Source organism: Aulonocara sp. 'chitande type north' Nkhata Bay, linkage group LG4, assembly GCF_057382095.1.
Source record: "Aulonocara sp. 'chitande type north' Nkhata Bay isolate Kocher_YH1m ecotype deep benthic linkage group LG4, A_spYH_male_GT1.1, whole genome shotgun sequence".
Lineage (NCBI taxonomy): Eukaryota > Metazoa > Chordata > Actinopteri > Cichliformes > Cichlidae > Aulonocara > Aulonocara sp. 'chitande type north' Nkhata Bay.
The window spans coordinates 33,435,094-33,455,824 of NC_141347.1; the positions used below are offsets into that span (position 1 = coordinate 33,435,094).

General features: G+C 41.8%; 2 protein-coding genes across 4 annotated transcripts; both read left to right on the plus strand.

Annotated features, from left to right (window-relative positions):
* Positions 1-1,025: 1,025 nt before the first annotated feature.
* hsd17b14 (hydroxysteroid (17-beta) dehydrogenase 14) lies at positions 1,026-5,696 on the plus strand. The gene is made up of 9 exons (XM_086290063.1): positions 1,026-1,267; positions 1,364-1,402; positions 1,529-1,626; positions 1,776-1,842; positions 1,948-2,039; positions 2,462-2,566; positions 2,647-2,714; positions 3,453-3,549; positions 5,182-5,696. The coding sequence occupies exons 1-9, from the start codon at positions 1,186-1,188 to the stop codon at positions 5,326-5,328; spliced, it is 795 nt and encodes a 264-aa protein (XP_086146189.1). The 5' UTR covers positions 1,026-1,185; the 3' UTR covers positions 5,329-5,696.
* On the plus strand, positions 5,363-20,647 carry bcat2 (branched chain amino-acid transaminase 2, mitochondrial). Of its 3 annotated transcripts, none has more exons than XM_086290059.1 (11): positions 5,363-5,982; positions 8,012-8,083; positions 8,534-8,734; positions 9,042-9,152; positions 12,408-12,527; positions 12,657-12,820; positions 17,225-17,367; positions 17,474-17,559; positions 17,953-18,093; positions 18,339-18,413; positions 19,366-20,647. In XM_086290059.1, the coding sequence occupies exons 1-11, from the start codon at positions 5,965-5,967 to the stop codon at positions 19,405-19,407; spliced, it is 1,173 nt and encodes a 390-aa protein (XP_086146185.1). In that variant the 5' UTR covers positions 5,363-5,964; the 3' UTR covers positions 19,408-20,647. The 3 variants fall into 3 exon arrangements, with proteins under 3 accessions (XP_086146185.1, XP_086146187.1, XP_086146186.1); XM_086290061.1 differs by having other exon boundaries at positions 5,876-5,982; positions 8,319-8,734; XM_086290060.1 differs by lacking the exon at positions 5,363-5,982 and having other exon boundaries at positions 6,002-8,083; positions 8,319-8,734.
* The last annotated feature ends 84 nt before the right edge of the window (positions 20,648-20,731 follow it).

The following is a 20,731-nucleotide window of genomic DNA, read 5'->3' on the forward strand; positions in this document are numbered from 1 at the left end:
TGGCCAGCAGGGGGCTGACGCCACAGGTTGCAGAAAGAAGCCCAATTTAAAAATAATTTGTGAGTTGATGAGTTTATGGCCTCACTTCATTTTAAGTTACTAAAGCACTTTCTTCCTTAAAATTATTATTATTATTATTATTATTATTATTATTAATAAGAAGAAGAAGAAGAATCCCTGAAAAAATCAGGAAGTTTAATGATTTCCGAATGGGTTTTTTTTTTAAACACAAAATGTTTTGCCATGTAAAATGAGGAAATTAGATTAAAGTTCATTTCAGCTTCTACCTTATCCACATGTTTTAAGTCACATGCCCTTCCTGAGCCAACTTCAAAGGTTTAGTGTCTCTGATTTTTTTTTTTTTTTTTTTTTTTTTTTTTACCTCCAATCGACCCAGCACCCTTTCACATGAATACGTTGACCAGTGAGGCGTGAAAATGAAGAAATGAAATAATTACGTTTAATATTAAGTATACAAAAAGGAATACTTTTAACAAAAGGCCAGGTCTCCTTGATCTTTAAGTTGAAGCAGCATTGAGATATTTAATGGCATCTGAGCATTGCAGAGTAAATCAGCTTCCTGCAATGATTCAAAACGTTATAAAGATGGGAGATCTGCTTTATAACCGTTAGAATAATAGCATCAGCAAGTTTAGTGGAAAGCAGGTTCATTATACTGTTAGGTAAAGACACTACAGTATTGGAGAGAGATCTCAAACAATCAGACGATCCCATTCCTGCAAGTGCTTGATAACGGGGAGTAGGAAGAGCTTCCTTTCACTGAACGAAAGTAATCATGTCCAGACTGATGGTTTCTAAGGAAGCTGACATCAGCTTAGGGCGGCTAAGTTAGTGGCACCCAAGCACAGATGTCCAGACACAGTTGAAGTAAAAAGGAAATTATTATAAAAGTTCAAGAACCCTCTCTAGAGCTAGTTTTCTTGTGAATGTATAGATTTCCTACTATCCCTGTTCTCCTGAACGCAGCAAAGCAAACCGCATGATTTTGTGGCACTTTGAACTTTACAAACAAACATGCTGACAGCGGCTGATCGTTTCTGCTGGCGGCAGAGGAGTCCTGCTGTGATGACTCCGAGCAGACAAAGTAAGAAGTAACCGTTATTAGTCCGCTGTTTGACAGCAGCGCCGCTTTGCGTCACATTTATCATCGTAACCGCAGACAAAATGTCCCTCCGCTACTACAACAAAGTGGCTGTTGTCACAGGAGGATCCAAAGGGATTGGCAGAGGGATTGTCAGAGTGTTTGGTATGAAAATGTCTTTATTTATGCTGGCAGTTTGCGCATGCAGCGAGGAGTGGCGCACTGAACATTTTTGCGTCTTTTTTTGTTGTTCTTTTATAGTGGAAAACGGAGCCAAAGTGGCGTTTTGTGGAAGAGAAAGTTAGTAAGGCTGTTTTTATTCTGCTACTTTGTAAAACAGTTACACGATTTCACTTTTGGCAGCATATATGAAAAGAAAAATAATGGGGTGCAGTGTTTTGCGGCATGATCAGACGTGTCTCGTAGGTGCAGCAGGTGAAGCTTTAGAGGCGGAGCTTAACAAGACCGGACCAGGCTCGTGCAAGTTTGTCAAAAGTGACATCTCCAAGGAAGAAGACATAAAGGTGAAGTGCAGCTTTGTGGGTGTATGGTCTGAAATGGAAAGAGTCACATGATCACATGATGATCACATGATGATCTCACTGAACTCAGTGACTCCTGCATTCACTGCGGATGTGTATTTGTCATTTGTTGGTTCCTCTTGTCTCTGCAGAGGCTGATTGCAGTCACAGTGGAGCAGTTTGGTCACATCGACTGCCTGGTCAACAACGCAGGCTGGCGTGAGTCTTTTGTGTGTGTGTTGTTGTTTTTTACTAACAAGGAGACATGACAACAAGGCTGTGTTGCTTACTGTCTGTTTTTGTGTTTGAAATCTTCCTCTTCAGACCCTCCTCATAAACCCACTGACGACACCACAGCAGAGGAGTTCAGAGACTTGTTGAATCTGAACCTCGTCAGCTACTTTTTGGCGTCTAAAGTACGTTTTCACAGCTTTGGGTGCAAATAATTTCTGTCTTCGGTGGTAACAAAGACAGTCCTTAAGGATTAAAGTGATACATTTAAACACTGATGAATGAAATAAATAAAAAAATAACTTTATTTTAAAACGACAGGCGGGAAAACAATATAGGAAAAAATGTTTTCAGTGGTCTTAAAAGTACACAAGAATACCCCTAACATGGAATCTACCCTTTCCTTGTGTCTACAGACCACCTGTAATATCACTTTTGAGTTTCCAGGATTTTTGCATTGACTGATTGATTTTAGCCAAAGCCAGTCTGACTAACTAATAACACATAAACCCTTCACACTTTTCATTTCTGTTTGAGCTCTTGGAGTAATTGAAACATTATGTATAGAGGATCTTTGCACCACCTGAAAGTCTCTCTCTCTCTGCAGTATGTGTTACCTTACCTACGAGAGCGCCAAGGAAACATCATCAATATTTCCAGTCTTGTGGGAACTATTGGTCAGAAAGATGCTGCACCGTATGTTGCCACAAAGGTGAGCTTCTTTCCTCGTTTCCTAAATTTCAGCCCTCTGCCCAAAAGAATAGCATTGTAATGTGATGTTTTCTCCACAAGGGGGCGATCGTTTCCATGACAAAGGCAATGGCAGTGGATGAGAGTCGCTACAATGTGAGAGTCAACTGGTGAGGCAAACTGGCATCTGCAAAAAATTATCACCCCCCCCCCCCCCCCCCCCCCAAAAAAAAAAAAGGTTTCTAGGGAGAAGATATATTTTCAATCTCCAGATTAAATTAATTGGATTTCAATTTAATCACAAGGATAAGATATAAAAATGTGTTATGCTATTAATGAATCGCAGGGGACAGCTTGTGACTAGTATATTAAAATGCAGTTACCTTTGTGTGCTTTATATAGAGTTAACTAGTCTCATCCAATGGTTCCCAAGCTAAGGGTTGGCCTCTTTACATGGTCCCAGTATCAGTCTGAGGGGTTGTGAGATGGTTGATAGGAGCAGAAGTCAGAAAAACATAATCTGTATTTCTTATTTGGACTTCTCTTCAGTCACTGCTGTCTGTGATAACTGCCACAAACCATAAAGCCCAACTTTCTTATATCAGCCCCCCCCCCCCCCCTCCCCTTTTTTTAAAACTTAATTTCGTAGCCATTGATAAGCTCTGATTCACTATTTGGGCTTTTCTACAGTAGACAGTTCAAAATTACACATTCTGTTCTCATAAATCCACAAGACTAAGATACCAAACAACTATAATTACGCAGTGAAATAAAAAATGTGATTCTGATAAATAAAAAGAAGAATTCTGGTGTGATATAAAAACTGTAGAGATTCTACAAGTATTTCATTCCCTTTAATCTAATAATGCCTTTCTTTTTCTAATCGGAGTGTCTGGCTTTTGTTGCAGCATTTCACCGGGTAACGTGATGACACCTCTGTGGGAGCAACTAGCAGCACAGACACCAGACGCAGCTGCCGCCATTAAAATGGGGGAAAATGCTCAGGTACGTTCAGGAAGGTGTTCAGAAGCCGTGCAGATTATGGGGGCTGGTTAGTAGTGAAGAGTTGAGTTATGCAGTCATTAATGAAAAGTTATTAAAATGTAATAAAAATGATCCGTGCCATCATCAAATCACAAAGAATCTCCACATTGGATCAGGGCAGCGAACGCCTCTGGTGCTGTTGGTCAGCAGGCTGCTGGTGGAAACTGTGCTACTGTTGCCTGAAAACAATGGAAGAGGAGAGGAGGAAGGTGTGTTAGGAGGCAGCGTGAGCGAGGAAAAGGCAGGAGTGTGGAGGTCAGAGATAGGGGCTTAATGTGAGGAGCTAGCTGATATGAAGGAGAGAAGGAAGGCGGATATTTTTCAGAGCAAGTGTCTGACAGAGATGAGAGTCTGCAAGGTGGTGTCATGGCAGATTGTAGCTAGGCAGCATGAGATAGAGACGAGGATCAAATGGTGGAAGTTGAAAAAGGAAAAATGTAAAGAATTCAGAGAGGAATGTCGACAGCTCTGGCTGGTAGGGAGGAGTTACCAGATGATGGGGAAAGCTGAAGTGATGAGGGAATGAAAACAAGGACACTTGGGAGAGGAATGAGAAAGTATTGGAAAGTGTTCAAAGAGTTTGGCAAGGAAAAAGCGGGATAGTCAAGAAGATGCAGACAGCTGATAGGAGTACTTGGAGGCTAGGTGTACAGCAAACACAGGTGGCAAAGGAGGAAAAGGCTTTTAGTGAGTTGTATGTGAGGCAGGACACTAAGGAAGGAAACTTTTATCGGTTCGCTAGGCAGAAAGATTGAGCTTGAAAGCCAAAAGTGCAACAGGACAGAGAGTGGAAGTTGCTAAGATTTTTCACCGGGAATTACCAGGATGGACATTATTAGAAATGAATACATCAGAGGGACAAGTCAAAGTCTGAGAGGCAAGGCTGAGATGGTTTGGACATGCCCATAAGAGGAACACTGGATATACTGGAAAAAGCAAAACTAAACTGCCACACACTGGAATCTCTCTGTCAGGCAGTCAGCATCGACGCCTTCAGTCTTGGATCGCAGCTGAACGAGTTTGTGTAACAGGCTGCATTTTTTCCATTAGAGGTTTCCTTTGATTCAGGCAAGAAAGCCTGTTTGAAGCTGACGCAATACAAGAGGAGTAACTAGACAGCCACCTCCTTTTAGTTTCGCATTTATAGAAAAAGAGTGAAAGACAAGTTTGTTTCAGTTCTTTAAGTGTTGTTGTTGTCTACATGTTTTGTTAAATTAGGATCTGTCATTTTCACACTTTTATTATGCCTGTTATCTAAATAATGGAGGATAGGAGACCCTCTGTTAAGCCTCTGTCGCATTAGGAGGTTTGTAGTTTTCCCTGTTCATGAGTTGAGAAAGCTGAAATTATGAAATCTCCAGTTTTTTTGTTTTTTTTTTTGGGGGGGGGGGGGGGGGGGGGGGGGTGTTGCATGGGAAGTCGTACAGGAGTTTTTTGAAAAGCTTCTCCTTCTTGGCAAATACTTGTGAGCTAGGAAGCAACAGTTGGAACAGCTGCAGGCCTGTAGAAGCACAAAAACAAAAGGAATTTACCCAGTGCACCCAGAAATATGCAGTCTAGGACTGAGAAGTGACACACTTTCTTCTCCAACAGCTCATGGGTCGAATGGGGACTGAGGCTGAGTGTGGACTGGCTGCTTTATATCTCGCTGCCGAGGCCACTTTCTGCACCGGGATTGACCTGCTGCTCAGTGGAGGAGCTGAACTGAACTACGGCTTCAAGAGTCAGATCCAGTCCTAACAATCCTGAGTGTCCTTGTGGTGGAGATATGTGCAAATGTGCTGGTTACATGACTAAAATGAATACTAAATAATTTTGGATATAAGGAAAGCAATTATATTAATTGATTTCAAGTAGTTTGGTGCTTGAAGTTGAAAATTTAAAGCTTAGAATTTTGGCATCCTAACCTTGAAACTGGACCTGAACCACTCCCCTATGATTAGCCAATCAGCACTAGCCTCTCTGACCTATAATAACCTGCTTTCGCCTACCCCAATCAGAGGTTTGTTTGTTTTTTTGTTTTTTTTCTCTTCCCTCATGCTTCCAAGGACTTCCTGAATGAGACTGCTGGCCAATAAAACCGGTCACTACAACTGCAGAGCTAATTATTACATTGATTTGGGTTTTTTTAATACACTAACATCGTTGTGTCGTTATTCTGAGACGTGTAATTCTTTCTGAATTATTAAACTGGTAGAAAAGTTGAATAGAAGATCCTGAATATTTCAAAGTCGGCACACGCTGCTCGTATCCTGACGCTTCTGGGTTCAGGGAGAGCAAGAAGGTCTCGTATTTCAAAGCGGAACGCAAGCTGACTTGGAGCGTTTGTTTCCACACGGACTAACAAAGTTGTTTATCATCACTGGCGTAGCGGAGATGGCAGCCCTCCGGACGGTGAGTCGATTGAGTGTCTGTGTGCTGTTTATTACCAGGTTGCTGTGATGTTGTGGGTAAATGATTAACCTGAATGGGCGGTAAGGTGGCCGGTAATCATTAAAGAAGATAAGAGGCCAGTAAAACATCCTGGCCCACTGCTACTGGAGAATTCGGCGCGAGCGCGGAGCGTGGCAAAATTGTACAGCATGGAAAAGACCAAACTTAATGCAGAAATGTGGAGATTTTATGTCTTCTGCTTATGGTCAAAATAAAAACAATCCAAAAACACTAAGAAGATGCAATTGTTAACCTTAAAGGCGGTTAACAAATTCGGCTCACTTAGAGACGAAAACATTTTATGTTTTTTGGGATCATTTGTTTCTGCTTAGGAACTTTGAGGTTTTCATGCGTGACGTCTTGTTTTTGGTCAGTCTGTCTTGTGCGTCGACTTAAATATTAAAGGGCTTTTAGTTGATGCACATTTACAGAAAATGCAAAGTGTCTGTGTACATTGCTACCACGTTATTACTCTTGTGTTTTACATGTAGAATGAATAGAATAAGTTACTTTCCTGCTGTATTAAATGCCACAATTGAATGCAAGAAACTAAATGTTGCTTTGGGAAATAGGGATATATTTCATTCATCAGGTTTGTGTGTGGCAAAAATCAACTCGGGGAAAAAATATAGCTAAGCTCTCATTGTGCAATAAAGACAAAATCTTGCATCACCTTTACGCCAAAATGCTTCCCTAAGCTCCATTGTGCAGAAATTATGGACACGAGGTGATAATTATATTGTCTGTCTGTAATGTCAGTGGTTTAGCTCTTTGACCTTCAAACATGCCAGAACTGGCCTGTCAAGTGAGCTGCCCTGTGGCCCTTTATCAATGCCAGCTGTCATCTACCAAATATTGGAATTAGATTTTAAACTTCTTTAAATGTTGTTTCAATTGTATGCATACAATTAACAGCCCAGTACTTATTAGTTTGGTAAAGTTAAAACCATTTAGAAGCACAACCTGGATGTTTTAGCCCTGTATCCATTCTGCTTTTTTAAATATTTAACTATTTTTCCAAATGTTTCTACTGTTTAACATTGTTTTTATTGTTAGAAAGAATCTAGTTGTGTATATTAATTATTTACCCAATATTTAACTGATATTTAATCATTTATTTCAACACACTTGTTAACTTTAAACGCAATCATTTACTAACTGGTCAACTTTTTCCTAGTCATGATTTAGCAGTCAAATTGTAATTTCTGTTTTCTTTCTTCCCTGAACTTGTCAGGCTAATTATTTCCATTTAGTCTATGGAAGCTGTAGATGTGCTCCCAGTGGTTCAATTACTCAGGGCTCCAAATTGCTGCTTCATACCACAGAGGGGCATTTGTGTGATGACTATATATGAAAGACTCCGTGCTGTTCAGTTGGCAAAATTAAAATCAGTTAAAATATGGGAAACCCAGCACCATATTAAGAAAGGTAAACTAAAATGTGAAATTTCGAGATTAATTAGAAGATTGCTTCCATAAGTATTAAACTGCCAGGACAGTTGATCTTAATACGGGTTAAATAAGTAAAAGTATAATATCCCATCCTGTCTTACCCCAGGGCTGAATTACCTTTAGATTTCTCATGTTACCTTGCCTGAACTCCAAGTATGAATGCCAAGATCTACAAAGCCAGTTAAGGAGTGGCACTGATAATTTATGTACCTAAACTAATGATATGTTTTTATGAAATAAGCTTTTATGGTTGGCTGTTGCTGCACATGTGATCTGATTCTGTTTACAGCTCTTACGACTGTCTCCTTCTGGAATGTGCAGACAATATGATTGGTGCTGAGTCACACACACACACCCCTCAGAAAAAAAAACAATATTGCACATAGTCTTCCTGTGTGTTCCCAAACGTGGATCAATGATTGTCACCTGGAAATCAGAGCTTAAACTGTTATCTGTTAACATTTTGAAACTTTTTGATGGGTATTTAAAGAAAGCTGCCACATCATCTCGCAAAGAGTTTCATCATGCATTCCTTGCAGGCACTCCATGGACGACGACTTCAGACTTTCCCCTTTTCCTTCGGCTCGCAGCGGTTCGCCAGCTCCTTTAAGGTAATGAGGAAAACGTTAACATTTTCTTTTTTCACCAGGTGAGACCTTGAATTACAGTCTGGCGAGCCTGCGAATGGCTGGTTTGGTATGGAGAACATGATGGTAACAGAAAGAAGAAAGTAACGTTCATTAGAGGGATTTGTCTCTTTAGCTTGGTCGAGTTGCTTTTTATTTACAGTTTCTTTCCATTTCTGTGTCCCCCTCACTCTGTGCCTGTTGTAATTATTTAATTCAGTTTAATTTAACCTGTTTAATTGTGTCCAAGTGATCTGTTAACCCTTACCTGACTATGTTTAACCACCACCAATTGTCCTTTTGCGCATGCTGTGTCAATAACAGCAATTTCAAAAAAACAATCACTGTTTTCGTCGCTTGCTCTGCTCTTGTCCGTCTCCTTCCTTCTTTTTTTTCTCCACCCGTGTCCGGCTCGCCTTTCCGTCTCCATCTCAGGCAGCAAGTCTCACCATTGAACGCAACACAGAATGCAAGCCGAAGCCCGAGCCCTCCACGCTGCTCTTCGGCAAACAATTCTCTGACCACATGTTGACTATCAACTGGTCGGAGAAGGGCGGCTGGGAATCTCCTCAGATCAAACCTTTCCAGAATCTGTCGCTGCATCCAGCTAGCTCTGCCCTGCACTACTCCATAGAGGTAAAGAGCACTCTGCCAACGTGCAGTACATAAACATGCATGATATTTTCACTGGGTGCAGCACCCTCTGCTGTAGTGTAACATATAAGTGAGCCTGTAGACCAGGAACTTGTAATAACAGCCAATGGCTGACACATATTGGCCAATGAAATGGTTAGGTATTGTCTTCTCACCTGATAATTTGATGAATATCAGTGCCAGAATGGGCTTAAAGTCGCCATAACCATTCAGTAAAAGGGAAACACTGCCACATTCATCTATACCTACATAGTAACTAACAAAAGTTATTTGTTTCTACCTTCTCCAGCTGTTTGAAGGCATGAAGGCGTACCGTGGCGTCGACAACCACATCCGCCTGTTCAGACCCATGCTGAACATGGAGAGGATGCATCGCAGTGCAGACAGGAGCAGCCTTCCTGTGAGTTTGCACACCATCAGAAACCTTGACCCTAATATATCATAGACTGTATATAAAAGATGGATACCATCCATTGATTTTCAGGATACTCTTTCCAGATCAATAGGTTATGAACATGCTAACCTTTGCTGTAAATGTGGGTATTTAAGGTGTCTGGTTGTTTTCTTGGTGGTTCTATTTTTTTATCCCTGGAGGCTGCTCTTTGCAATATATATTGATATCAGTATTTTGTTTGTCCTTCACACAGTATATCATTTTAATCAGAGTGGAAACGCCTCAGAAAAGCGATTTTAGACCATCGTGAGACACTGAGGCCTTATTCAGAGAGACTGTGGCACAGCATGACAAAGCGCTGCTCATTCTTTGAAGCCAGTCAGCGCAGTGAGGCTGCTGAGCACACGGACGGCTCTGGCAAAAACACACAGCGTGGTCTGGTAGAAAAGTTGATCCAGGCTTTTTTAATCCTTCATCTGGCAGCAAGTCAAGTGTCACGTTTTCTCAAAGCAAAGCCACATTTCTTCCCAAGATAAAAGATAAAATAGATAGGAGATAAAAGATCAGGTTGATGAGCATTTTCTCTTCATTCCCAAAATGTCAGTTACACTTGAGGAAGTGAAACAGGTAAAATAGATATTACAACACTGCAACCAGATTTGTGGGAGGGGTTGGATTAAACCTCATTAGGGAGGTGCCAAAAATTCCTCTTGCAGGAAGAATGCTGGTCATTCATTCTTTGGAGTGGAAAAACTCCATGATTCAAACTGTGTCTCAAACTTGGGTCTCATCGCCTTTTATGAGCTTTAACCTCACCCTGTGTTGCTTTATCTCAGTGCTGCTGTTGGTCTAAATGTGCTGTCGATGCTAATTCTTTAGCAAGGATCTAAAAAGCTCAAACTTGAGTATACTTGGTAGAGAAAACTACATTTGGCTGCTCCCTTGCCTTAGACTCACTACACTCGGGAGATGTGCATGTTTGATTTGGCAGGGTTTTAACCCGCCTGACGCAACGCCAAAGGGGATTTGCGTCTATGCTGGAAACGAACTAAAGCTTTCCACCACCACACAGGAATAGGTTATCTTTACAGTTTCACAAACAAGTTTTTTACACACCCTCCTGATGTCCTGGTACCAGAGTTCACACTTCATTATTGTGAAACTGTTTCACAGGGAAACAAACTTTGAGTATAACTAAGATACTGTGAGTATGCAATATATATGTATTTGGAAGAGTCTTGAAAGTGTCACACTAGAGGTGGGCGATATAAACGATATACGATAGAAACTATATAAATTTGGCCAACGATAGAGAGTTTGACTATATCGCTCTATCGCGATAGTGCATGCTGATGATGTCATCAAGCTGCGCCTGTTTTGGTCGAAAGCGTCGCAGCAGCTGCAAAGAGATGAAGCACTTTTGAAATATGGGGAAAGCCAAAAACTGCGCTTCTTCCACTTCCGTAACATTGATTCATTAATGTTGAATTCTCTCGCAGCTGCTCTATTCCCATGTTGTTGCAGTATATTAATAACTAACCTCGTATTGTGGATGAATAATCTTAGTTGTTCTCCTGACGAAGTTTGGCCCGTGTATAGCATCCTCCGATACGATTACATTTGTCCCTGACCACCAGAATCCCTCACCTTAACTTTTATCGAGTGGAAAAACGTTGGCGTTCATCCTCCAGCTTCACTGTGCTAATGTTATGCTAACATAACTGTGTCGCTAGCAATCACGTAACACAACATTATATACCAGGTAGTCCAACTTCAGTAACCCTGCAAACGCCACTGCTGTTTAGTTTTCTGTCTTCATTTATGTTGGAAGTGATAACAGAGCTGTACGTTTGAATTAGTTTCAAAAATCTCTCAGTCAGAACATGGTATGAAATGTTTAGGTGTAAACTAGCGAGCTAACTTCCTGTTAACTTCTAACTCCGTTAAATTTAATAAATTCTGTTTTCATGGATGCATGGATGTAAAACTTAATCGTTACACCCGATAAAGCAGCAACGCTGATGATTTAATTAAAGATGAAAGAATTTAGACAGTTTTTAACTCTTAGTGTTCGTTTGGGACCTGAAGTGGACGGAGTTTTGGACCCAGATTACTCCGCGAAGCTCCCCACTACGCAGCCGTAATGCTCTGACAATCCATCAAAACATTTTTTAACAGATTTCTGCACGCCAAAATCGGTTCGAGGTCAGTAAGCACAACCAGAATTCATACATAAGGCACACTCTCAATTTTTGAGAAAATTAAAGGATTTTAAGTGTGCCTTATAGTGTGGGAAATATGTTATACAGAAGAAAAGAATATATCGCGATATATATCGTTACCGCACATGCTTCAAATTATATCACGATATGAATTTTAGGCCATATCGCCCAGCCCTATGTCACGCTAGACATAGCCTTCTGGAGAACAAGACTTCTGTTTGTCTTTCTGTTCTGCCTCCAATGGAGAGCCTGGCTGCTGTTAGAAGTAAAGACAAACAGGGAGGATCGTAGATACTGAACATGTGGGCTCAGCTGTTTTCCTATTTATGCTTTATGTTTATGCCCTCTAGAATCCATCACTGACACGTCATGAATAAATTAACCGAGAGAATTATAATGTTAATTTGTGACACTTGTTTAATTTTTGTGTTTTTGTGTTGAAAAGATTTTACCTCATGTATATTTCTCCAAAGATAGGATATTCTTGTGTTACTGCAGCCAAAAAATTAAGTACAGCTTATAATAAAGTAGAATACAGCAATAAAATATAAGAAAATTTGCAAAAAGAAGAAAGACTCTCAGTAAATAAAAATCTAAATAAAATGCAGTCACATGCTTTGTAAAATGTTGACTACATAAAGGATAAATAATAAAGGATCATTACATTTAATCTAATCTACATTTAAATTTGGTCATTCCAGCACCAGCAAATGTCAGCATTAAAGAAGCTCAGTGTGATAGAGTGCAGGGTGAAAATACACTGAATGATGATATGAGAGAACAGGTAATTCTCTACTATACAGATAAGATGGCTTATAAAGTGAGGGCGTGAGGTAATGACAGCGATTAGTATCTGTCCTCGTGGCTGCCAAGATGAAACCGTCTGCCGGAGAAAGTAAGTAGTGCAGAGAGCGCGGGAGTAGACGGATAAGAGTTTGTAAGCAACCTCCTCTCCACCACAGCCAGAGTCATTTGGATGATATTATATTAGCCAGATTAATGGTGAAAGCTTACTGTTGAATGTCTTTTCCTTGTGCAGCTGTTTGATAAAGGAGAACTGCTGGAGTGCATCAAGAAGCTGGTGGAGATCGACCAGGAGTGGGTCCCCTACTCCCAGGATGCCAGCCTCTATATCAGACCCACTTACATTGGAACCGAGGTGAGCTTTAGTTTCACTAAAAGGCCTGTGCAGGTTCCACGTCAGCCAGGTTAATTAAATCAGGATGTGCTTGAAATGTCCTTCTCCTCATTAACAGTCTCCTCTTGTCTTTTCTTACCTCACATCCAGCCGTCTCTTGGCGTGTCTCGTCCAGGAAAAGCTATGATCTTCGTCATCATCGGCCCAGTCGGGCCGTACTTTTCAACGGGGTCCTTCAACCCAGTGTCCCTGCTGGCAGACCCTGCGTTTGTGAGAGCTTGGAAAGGAGGTGTTGGGGCCTACAAGATGGGAGGGTAAGTTTTTACCCTTAAGTGTGCATTTGGTGTCTGTCTTGCTGTGGTTATGAGTCGATTTTGTGCATAAAAAGAACAATTCAACACAATTGAGTTTGAAGGACTTCTGAGAGAAACCGGTAAACAAAGTTGAAACTAATTTACTGACGATATGGAACCCAAACAAGCAGAAAGAAGTATAAAATACATTTTTAAAAAGTATTTTAAAAAATCTGAGGCAGTTTACCAGCTTCACGGCTCTGTAATGTTCAGGTGGACTTTCTGCAGTGCTCCACACCACAGCTGTTTTCATTCAGCAGTGGATCTGGATGGAGCCCAGCTGTGCAGATTATTCACTTTCCTGGTGGAGATGAGAAAGCCGGCCTGAGTGTCAAAAAGGAAAGAGCTTGTGTGATATTTTAGGTGGTGTATTTGCATTAAAATCAGCCTTAAAATATTCAGCATTAACCGTACAATGGCTTCAGCTGGAACATTAATGGTCTGGACCATCACCTGTGCTTTTGAAAACATCTGCAGTTAGGTCAAAAATAATCACGAGACTGAGGAGACAAATCGGCGTTCCTATAATCTCCCCTGATTCCATGCAGCCTGTAATCACGGCCCTGCTTCCACATGACTCTGCTGTCCTACATCAGCACCTGCTCGGCTCCGGCGTGATTACGTAACACCGCTGAACACCCACTCGATTCGCTAAGCCAACAAATCTGCTCTCCTCCATCAAAGTGGAGTAAACACTTCAGCTGTCGGGCCTGATTTAGCAGCAGTAGTCACATGACTCCAGTGGAGCTGAGAGTAATTCGGTGGGCTTACGTTGTTTGTTACCTCTGCTAAGGAGTTTATTTTATTGGTTACTTTTTAGTACAAGATATGGCAAAATTTAACTTATATCTTCACATATTCATATCAAACTGAAATAAGAAACACTGTGAAATTTCATCTCAGTGCTCTGAAGAAAATATCAAAAACTAATCCAGATCCAGGTTTCCTTTTAGATCCCAGGACTCACTTCATGCATGGTCTGAAGGGAATTTTCAGCCTAGCTGGAGGTTTCTAGTCTGTGTAGATTAAGAGCTTTGCAGTCTTGTTTAGCTAATTGTTTAAATGTTATTGTGCATTTACCGTATTTTCACGACCATAAGGCGCACTTAAAAGTCTTAGATTTTCTTCAAAAAGTACGGCGCGCCCTATAGCGCAGTGCGCCCTGTATGTTGTAAGGAGGACGTAGTAGAGAACACCATGAGAACGCTAAACGGTGAAGTGTGGGCGCAACCCTGAAAATGGCAAAGAGACACGCTTATGAAGCACAGTTTAAACTGAAGGCCATCAGCTACGCGGAGGAACATGGAAATCGAGCAGCGGCGAGAGAATTTAAGATTAACGAATCGATGGTTCGCAAATGGAGGAAGCTAGAAAACAAGCTCCGGCAGGTCAAGAAAACGCAGCTGAGTTTCCGCGGACATAAGGCGAGGTGGCCCGAGTTGGAGGAAAGACTCGAGCGGTGGATCATCGAGCAAAGAACAAGCGGGAGAAGCGTTTCGACGGTCACCATTCGGCTAAAAGCAGTTTCACTTTCACTTTTTGTGAAACTGTGCCATTTTTCCATCCGGACCAGGACTACGGTAGCGCAGCAACTTCCAGCGGATTATAAGGAAAAGCTGGCCATCTTCCGCTCCTACTGCAGCAAACACATCGGCGACAAAAACATCCAGCCCAGCCACATCACAAACATGGACGAGGTCCCGCTCACTTTTGACATCCCGGTGAGTCACACTGTGGAGAAGCAGGGGACCAGCACGGTAGCGATACGCACAACGGGGTATGAAAAGTCTTCTTTTACTGTTGTGCTTGGCTGCCATGCTAATGGACAGAAACTGCCGCCTATGGTGATTTTTAAGCGAAAGACTTTGCTTAAAGAGAAGTTTCCAGCAGGAATCATCATTAAGGCAAATGAAAAGGGCTGGATGGATGAGGAAATGATGAAAGAGTGGCTGAGGGAGGTGTATGTAAGGAGACCAGGTGGTTTTTTCCACGCATCACCATCGCTCTTAATCTGTGACTCTATGCGTGCCCATCTCACAGCCGATGTGAAAAAAAATAGTGAAACAAATGAACTGTGAGCTTGCTGTCATTCCGGGAGGCCTAACAAAGGAACTCCAACCGCTGGACATCGGTGTGAACCGCCCGTTCAAAGTAAGGCTGCGAGCGGCCTGGGAGCGATGGATGACCGATGGAGACCACAGTTTCACTAAGAGTGGAAGGCAGCGCCGGGCGAGTTACGCCACAATTTGCCAATGGATTGTAGATGCTTGGGCTAACATGTCTGCTGGCACTGTTGTTCGAGCTTTCGCAAAAGCTGGCATCATTTCCGAGGAGCCGCACGGCACGGAAAGTGACTCTGACAGTGAAGAAAGTGAACCTGGCATGTTTGATGGAGATTTAGCGCAGCTGTTCAATTCAGACACAGAGGATGAGGACTTCGATGGGTTTGATTGATGATAAAAATGTGAGCACCAAACTTTGTTTTGCTCCTGCTTTATTTTTAAATACGCACACTTGTGTGCTTGTGTGTTGTTGATGATGACGAAAATGTGAGTAAGGTACCGAACTCAGGTTTGCTCCCGCTTTATTTTTAAATACGCATACGGTACTTGTATGCGCCCTATGATCCAGTGCGCCTTATGTGTGTGTTAAATACAGTAATGGCACACATAACTGAGACTGCGCCTTTTAGTACAGTGCGTCTTATGGTCGTGAAAATACGGTACTGGTACAGAAAGTAGAGCCTGATTGATGCTGACGTTTTAGATATGATCACTAAAGCCAGAGCACATCAGTCGAGCAGTGTAGTTGGAACTGGACTGTGATTTTTATACTAGACAAGCAGATAAAATCCTTTATTAAAGCTATTTGTTTTTATCATTTGAGGCTTTTATCCAGAATCAAATCCATTTTATCTTTGAAGATTTGTGAATGTCTCATTCGTGCTTTCATCACAACGTGTCTGCACTGCTGCTTGAAGGCGTTTCACCTCTCGTTCGAGACGTTTCCTCAGTTCTAAGACGAAAGGTGAAGAATTCAGGTATTTAAGCCCTTGAGGGAGTTTTCACTTAAAAGGGTTGTTGACCCACTATTGATTGTTTGCATCACCACATGAGGTGTGAAAAAAGCTGTGGGTCATTATCAGCTGAGGTCACAGGTGAAACCGTTGTGAGACCTTGCCTCACCTTATCATGTGTGTTCGAAGAAGGTCGTTCGCAGTGGGCATAGATGGCTTCTTTCACTCTCCTTTCAAACCATCTGTGTTCTTGGTCCAAAATGTGAACGTTTGCATCCTCGAAAGAGTGACCTTTGACCTTTAGATGCATATGTACATCTTAGTCTTGTCCCATCGAGGTGGCTCTTCTATGTTGTGCCATGCGTTCATGGAGTGGCTGTTTAGTTTCTCCAGTGTAGATGTCTGAGGGACTCCTCGCTGCACTGCACACCATACACTGTGTTGAACTCACGGAGACATATTTCAAAGCACAGAGCTACAGCTCTGCTACGTCAGTCGAGCCGGTCTGCATTCCTGACATTAAAGCAGAATATCACAGAGGGCTGTACGTCAGGGTGTCTGTATCCTTCACTCGAAGCTAACGCAGCTTGAACTTAGTGACGCTCAGAAAGAGCTGGCAGCCGAGCACAACTCAAGGCTGGGTTCTTAACACCATTGTTCATTGTTTATTGTTGTCAATCCAGAAATGATTGCGGTTCTGTGGTTCTCACAATGTTCCTTCTAACAGTCGTGACATTAACAGGATGCTTCCTCGTCAGCACAAACACCTTTTCTTTGGGTGCTGGTGCCTGTGCACAACAACGGTTGCTCTGTCATCATTCTTTGGACTGAAAACCTGACATGTCACCGTGTCTTCCTCACTTCTTGAAATTAATTATTGTTGGATTGTGTGACTTTACTTTGGTTACAGGTTGTGATCTTGGCGGTGTAAGGCTTGTAATTGATGACTAGATATGTTATTTAAATGAAAAACAAGGAGAGAAAATGTGCTAATACTCTTGTGTTCATTTCAGTCTCTGTGGAGGATGTTGTAGAGTTTTATTTGTAAATCACCGGTGCTGCATGTTGGCACTGATGTCTGACTCGTCTTGTCGACATCAGCAGTTTTCATTTATTATTTGCATGTTGTATCTTGCTTCTTACCTGCGTGCCTCCTGCCATGCAACACACCTGCACGAGTCACCCTCAGAATAGCCCCATTCATAGATGTATGGCCCCACTACCACTGACTGCCACCTGGTGTGCAAAACATGCATTACACCAATGTCTTTATATTATGTTTTTCAGTCCAAGCCGCTCTGTTCATATGTAATAAATCAGGCTGTCTGTCTTATTTAACTTCTTTCCAGTAACTACGGCCCCACAATAGCGGTGCAGAACGAGGCAGTGAAGCGAGGCTGTCAGCAGGTCCTCTGGCTGTATGGACAAGATGAGGAGATCACCGAGGTCGGCACCATGAACCTCTTTATCTACTGGACCAATGAGAAAGGAGGTCAGATTCTTTTTGTTCATATTTGGTTGTTTTTTTCACCCAGTCATCTTTTTATTGTTCACACAGTTTAAACCTGCTCTTGTGAATTTTTCCTCTGTGGATGCAGAGAAAGAGCTGGTGACCCCGCCGCTGGATGGCATTATTCTCCCAGGAGTGACCAGACAGTCGCTGCTGGACCTGGGAAGATCCTGGGTAAGAGACCGCTGTTAGGTCAACAAGACAGCTGCCGGAGCCCCGCCCACACTGAAAGTCCAGCACAGATGCAGGATAAGCAGAAATAGAACAAAAGGAGTCTCATTTTTAGTCTGAGTCTTAGTTAGTTTGTAGCATCCCAGTGCTTGTTAGCATTTCCCAGCATGATGTTCAGTGGTGTCATTTTTTGCAGACGAGCGTTTCCTAGTTTCAGAAATTGTCTTGAACAAATTATTTTGGTTGGTCGGGCTTCTCCGGGTTGCCAGGTGGGAATTTAATGAGGCATTCCAGCTGAAAGATTACGATTGGGATTTCCAACTTCTACATTTGAATGTAGTGCAGCAATAAAAAAAATAAAATAAAAAAAATTCTTTCTTTGTGTGTTTCTGTCAGGGAGAGTTTAAAGTCACGGAGCGGACTATGGGCATAAAGGAGCTGCTTGGAGCTCTGGATGCCGGGCGAGTCCTGGAGGTGTTTGGTGCAGGGACGGCCTGCGTCGTCTGCCCCGTCGGCAGCCTCCTCTACAAAGGAAAGGTGGGAGTTCATCTCCTGGTTCTGATGCTGCTTATTTTTCATGAGTAATAGTGACGTTGCGGGGTTTCCTGTGGCCCATTATCAAACATGAATATTTAATTTTTCTGCTTTGCTGAGTCATCAGGCAACATTTGTGGACAAATAATCATGTGGAAAGTGTTCATTTTTAAATATTCATGTTTGACGGTGTGAGGAATCCATGGAAATCACCAATAACGTCAATATTTCCTTCTGTTTTCTCTCAGATGTACCAGATCCCCACCATGCAGAACGGTCCAGATCTGGCCAAAAGGTTCTACAAAGAGCTTACTGATATTCAGGTAAGAGCGTCACCACATTTATATCCCAAATCTAAGTATTAGGCACTTGGAGCATCTTTAAAGTGATCAAGGGAACTTGAATGCTGCTGCTTCCAAGTGGCAGCAAGAGGGAACTGAAAAATACAGGGTCCAGATTCCTAAAGTGTATCCACACGAAGGCAGAAATGTGTAGTATTTTCATTAGACCTCTTCTGCACACTGTTCTCTTTCAGCAAGGCATGCGCACAGATGTGCAGAATTATTAGGCTTCAGATTAAATTTAGTGTATGTAAACAGAACCAAAACTCCAAACGTGTGCATGCTGAGTCACAAGAAGCTATTGTCTATGCATACTCTCTCACCCACAGAATAGAAGATGGACGTAGCCACTGTGGCATGTGAGCATATTATAAATAACTCTCCTTTTAGTTGTAGAAGGACCAATGTTTACGAAAGATTTCAGGTTCTATTAAATATTTAACTAGAACCCGAGCCTATGAAGTCACTGAGATCACTGAGCAAGGACGATCAAATTCCCATAAACATCAACTCTTTGCAGCCAGAGAAGTCGCCCCCTGCTGGCCATTAAAAAGAACTCTGGCTTAAAGCTCTTCTGCACTGGCTACACTCTTTAGGCCTCAGAGCTGTGCCCGTTTAGTTTATGTGAGGGAAAAGACGCAAAACACACCCATGCATGTTTTGTTTTTCTTTAACACATCCGACCTTGATGCCGATCAGTCCGACAGATATTCTTCTTTCTCAGATCAATAATCAGTAAAACATGATATTGAAAGAGTATTTATTTATGACTTGTTTTATGACAGTCTGCTATTGGAATAACAGCACTTGTTGCAGGCCTAGCTTATCCTGTGACTTTCTATATGTGAATTTATTTTTTATTTCACGCCCACATTTCCTTCCTCTGTATTTATTTGTTTCCCTCTCCTCTTTTGCTTCCTTGTGTTTCCTGCAGTACGGACGCACACCAAGTGAATGGGCTCCACTGGTTGTTTAAACAGCTACTTTGCACATGCCGGTTGTATCAACATTTAATCCGCTGATTTCAGTTTGGGACAACCAACAGCGACCCATCCCCTCCCCCCGCACCCACCGCACTCCTTTTATCCAATGAATGCACTCCTGCTTTGTCACTCGGGGACACAGACGCCTCTCTCTTCCTGTCTTTTTGGACGCCTTTCACGGATGTTACTGTCTCAGAAAACCAGTTGGTGGTTTGAATGCAGCAATACTAACGGCGACGTTTGCCGATATCAAGTCCGAAGAAAATTTTAATTGTTGGAGGGGAAAAAAGAGATTTTAAATATTAACATGATTCACAGCATTAATACAGACTAAACTTCACTCAGATGCTCGTACTTTCATTTTAATCAGCCCAGCATTAACAAACAGGCACATAATTTGACATGTTTCAGGTGTCGTAGTCACAAGCTACAGGTTTGTATTTGGTGTTTAAGACTTTGGTAGTTGCTGTTACTCATCAACAAATGAATTAAGGTGAATGTCACAACAGCAGTTGATATTAGCTCGTGGTATTTAACCTAAAACCTTTAACTGTTACATGTGAGTAGCCAAAACTGGAATAGCCAACCTTGTAAGGATGTGTTATTTCTTATTGTCGTGTACTTGGCGAACTGATCTGTAATTTTTCATGGGGCCACGTCGCTTGGACACCAGAGTTTGCACTAAGCTTAGTTGTAACATCTGTGTGTGACTCGGCTTTTTAGAAAATAATCATGAGTGGGTTTTAATGTTTGTTGGTTTTATTTGTAAAGACTTTGACAGCACAAAAAAAGATTTGAGCAAGCAGCAGCACGCACAAACAGAAGGACTGCTGAACGCCGACACGCTGCAGACGAGAGAGACTGTTAGATGCTGCACTCCTGAAAAATACTGTACGGTAGCAAATAGACCTGTTATTTTAGAGAGTTTTAAATTATAATTTTTCCTCCTCGTTGTGATGTGAAATTCAGCCGACTGTCTTCCAGAGTACTTGACTGTGTCACCATGTGTTTAGCTGTGACTTTCTCTGCTATATTTGTACACGCTGTAAGTCTCCTCTGTCCAAGTGCCTGATCTGTCTGTCAGCTTCTTCTTCATCTGTCCATTTAAAGCTGCTGATTTTGTCTTTAGGGGATGTAGCTGGATATGTAAAGCAATATCTGTTTAGTTTTTTAAATGTCCTGTTAGCTTTATTTGGCTGTTTTTGTTTTTACAATAAAGCAAGGTTGAGTTCAGTGGGTCCTTTGTTTGTTTTTGGGGGGTTTTTAAAAAATCATCTGTATTTAAATTTAGCATTTGATTAAAAGTTCTTCTAGATG

Excerpts from the sequence above, each read along its gene's own strand:
- hsd17b14 (XM_086290063.1), top strand. The coding sequence starts at position 1,186 with ATGTCCCTCCGCTACTACAACAAAGTGGCTGTTGTCACAGGAGGATCC. Across the intron at positions 1,403-1,528 it reads GGCGTTTTGTGGAAGAGAAA|GTGCAGCAGGTGAAGCTTTA; the intron begins GTTAGTAAGGCT and ends CGTGTCTCGTAG. Across the intron at positions 3,550-5,181 it reads AAATGGGGGAAAATGCTCAG|CTCATGGGTCGAATGGGGAC; the intron begins GTACGTTCAGGA and ends CTTCTCCAACAG.
- bcat2 (XM_086290059.1), top strand. Across the intron at positions 12,821-17,224 it reads GGGGCCTACAAGATGGGAGG|TAACTACGGCCCCACAATAG; the intron begins GTAAGTTTTTAC and ends ACTTCTTTCCAG. Across the intron at positions 18,094-18,338 it reads GCCTCCTCTACAAAGGAAAG|ATGTACCAGATCCCCACCAT; the intron begins GTGGGAGTTCAT and ends GTTTTCTCTCAG.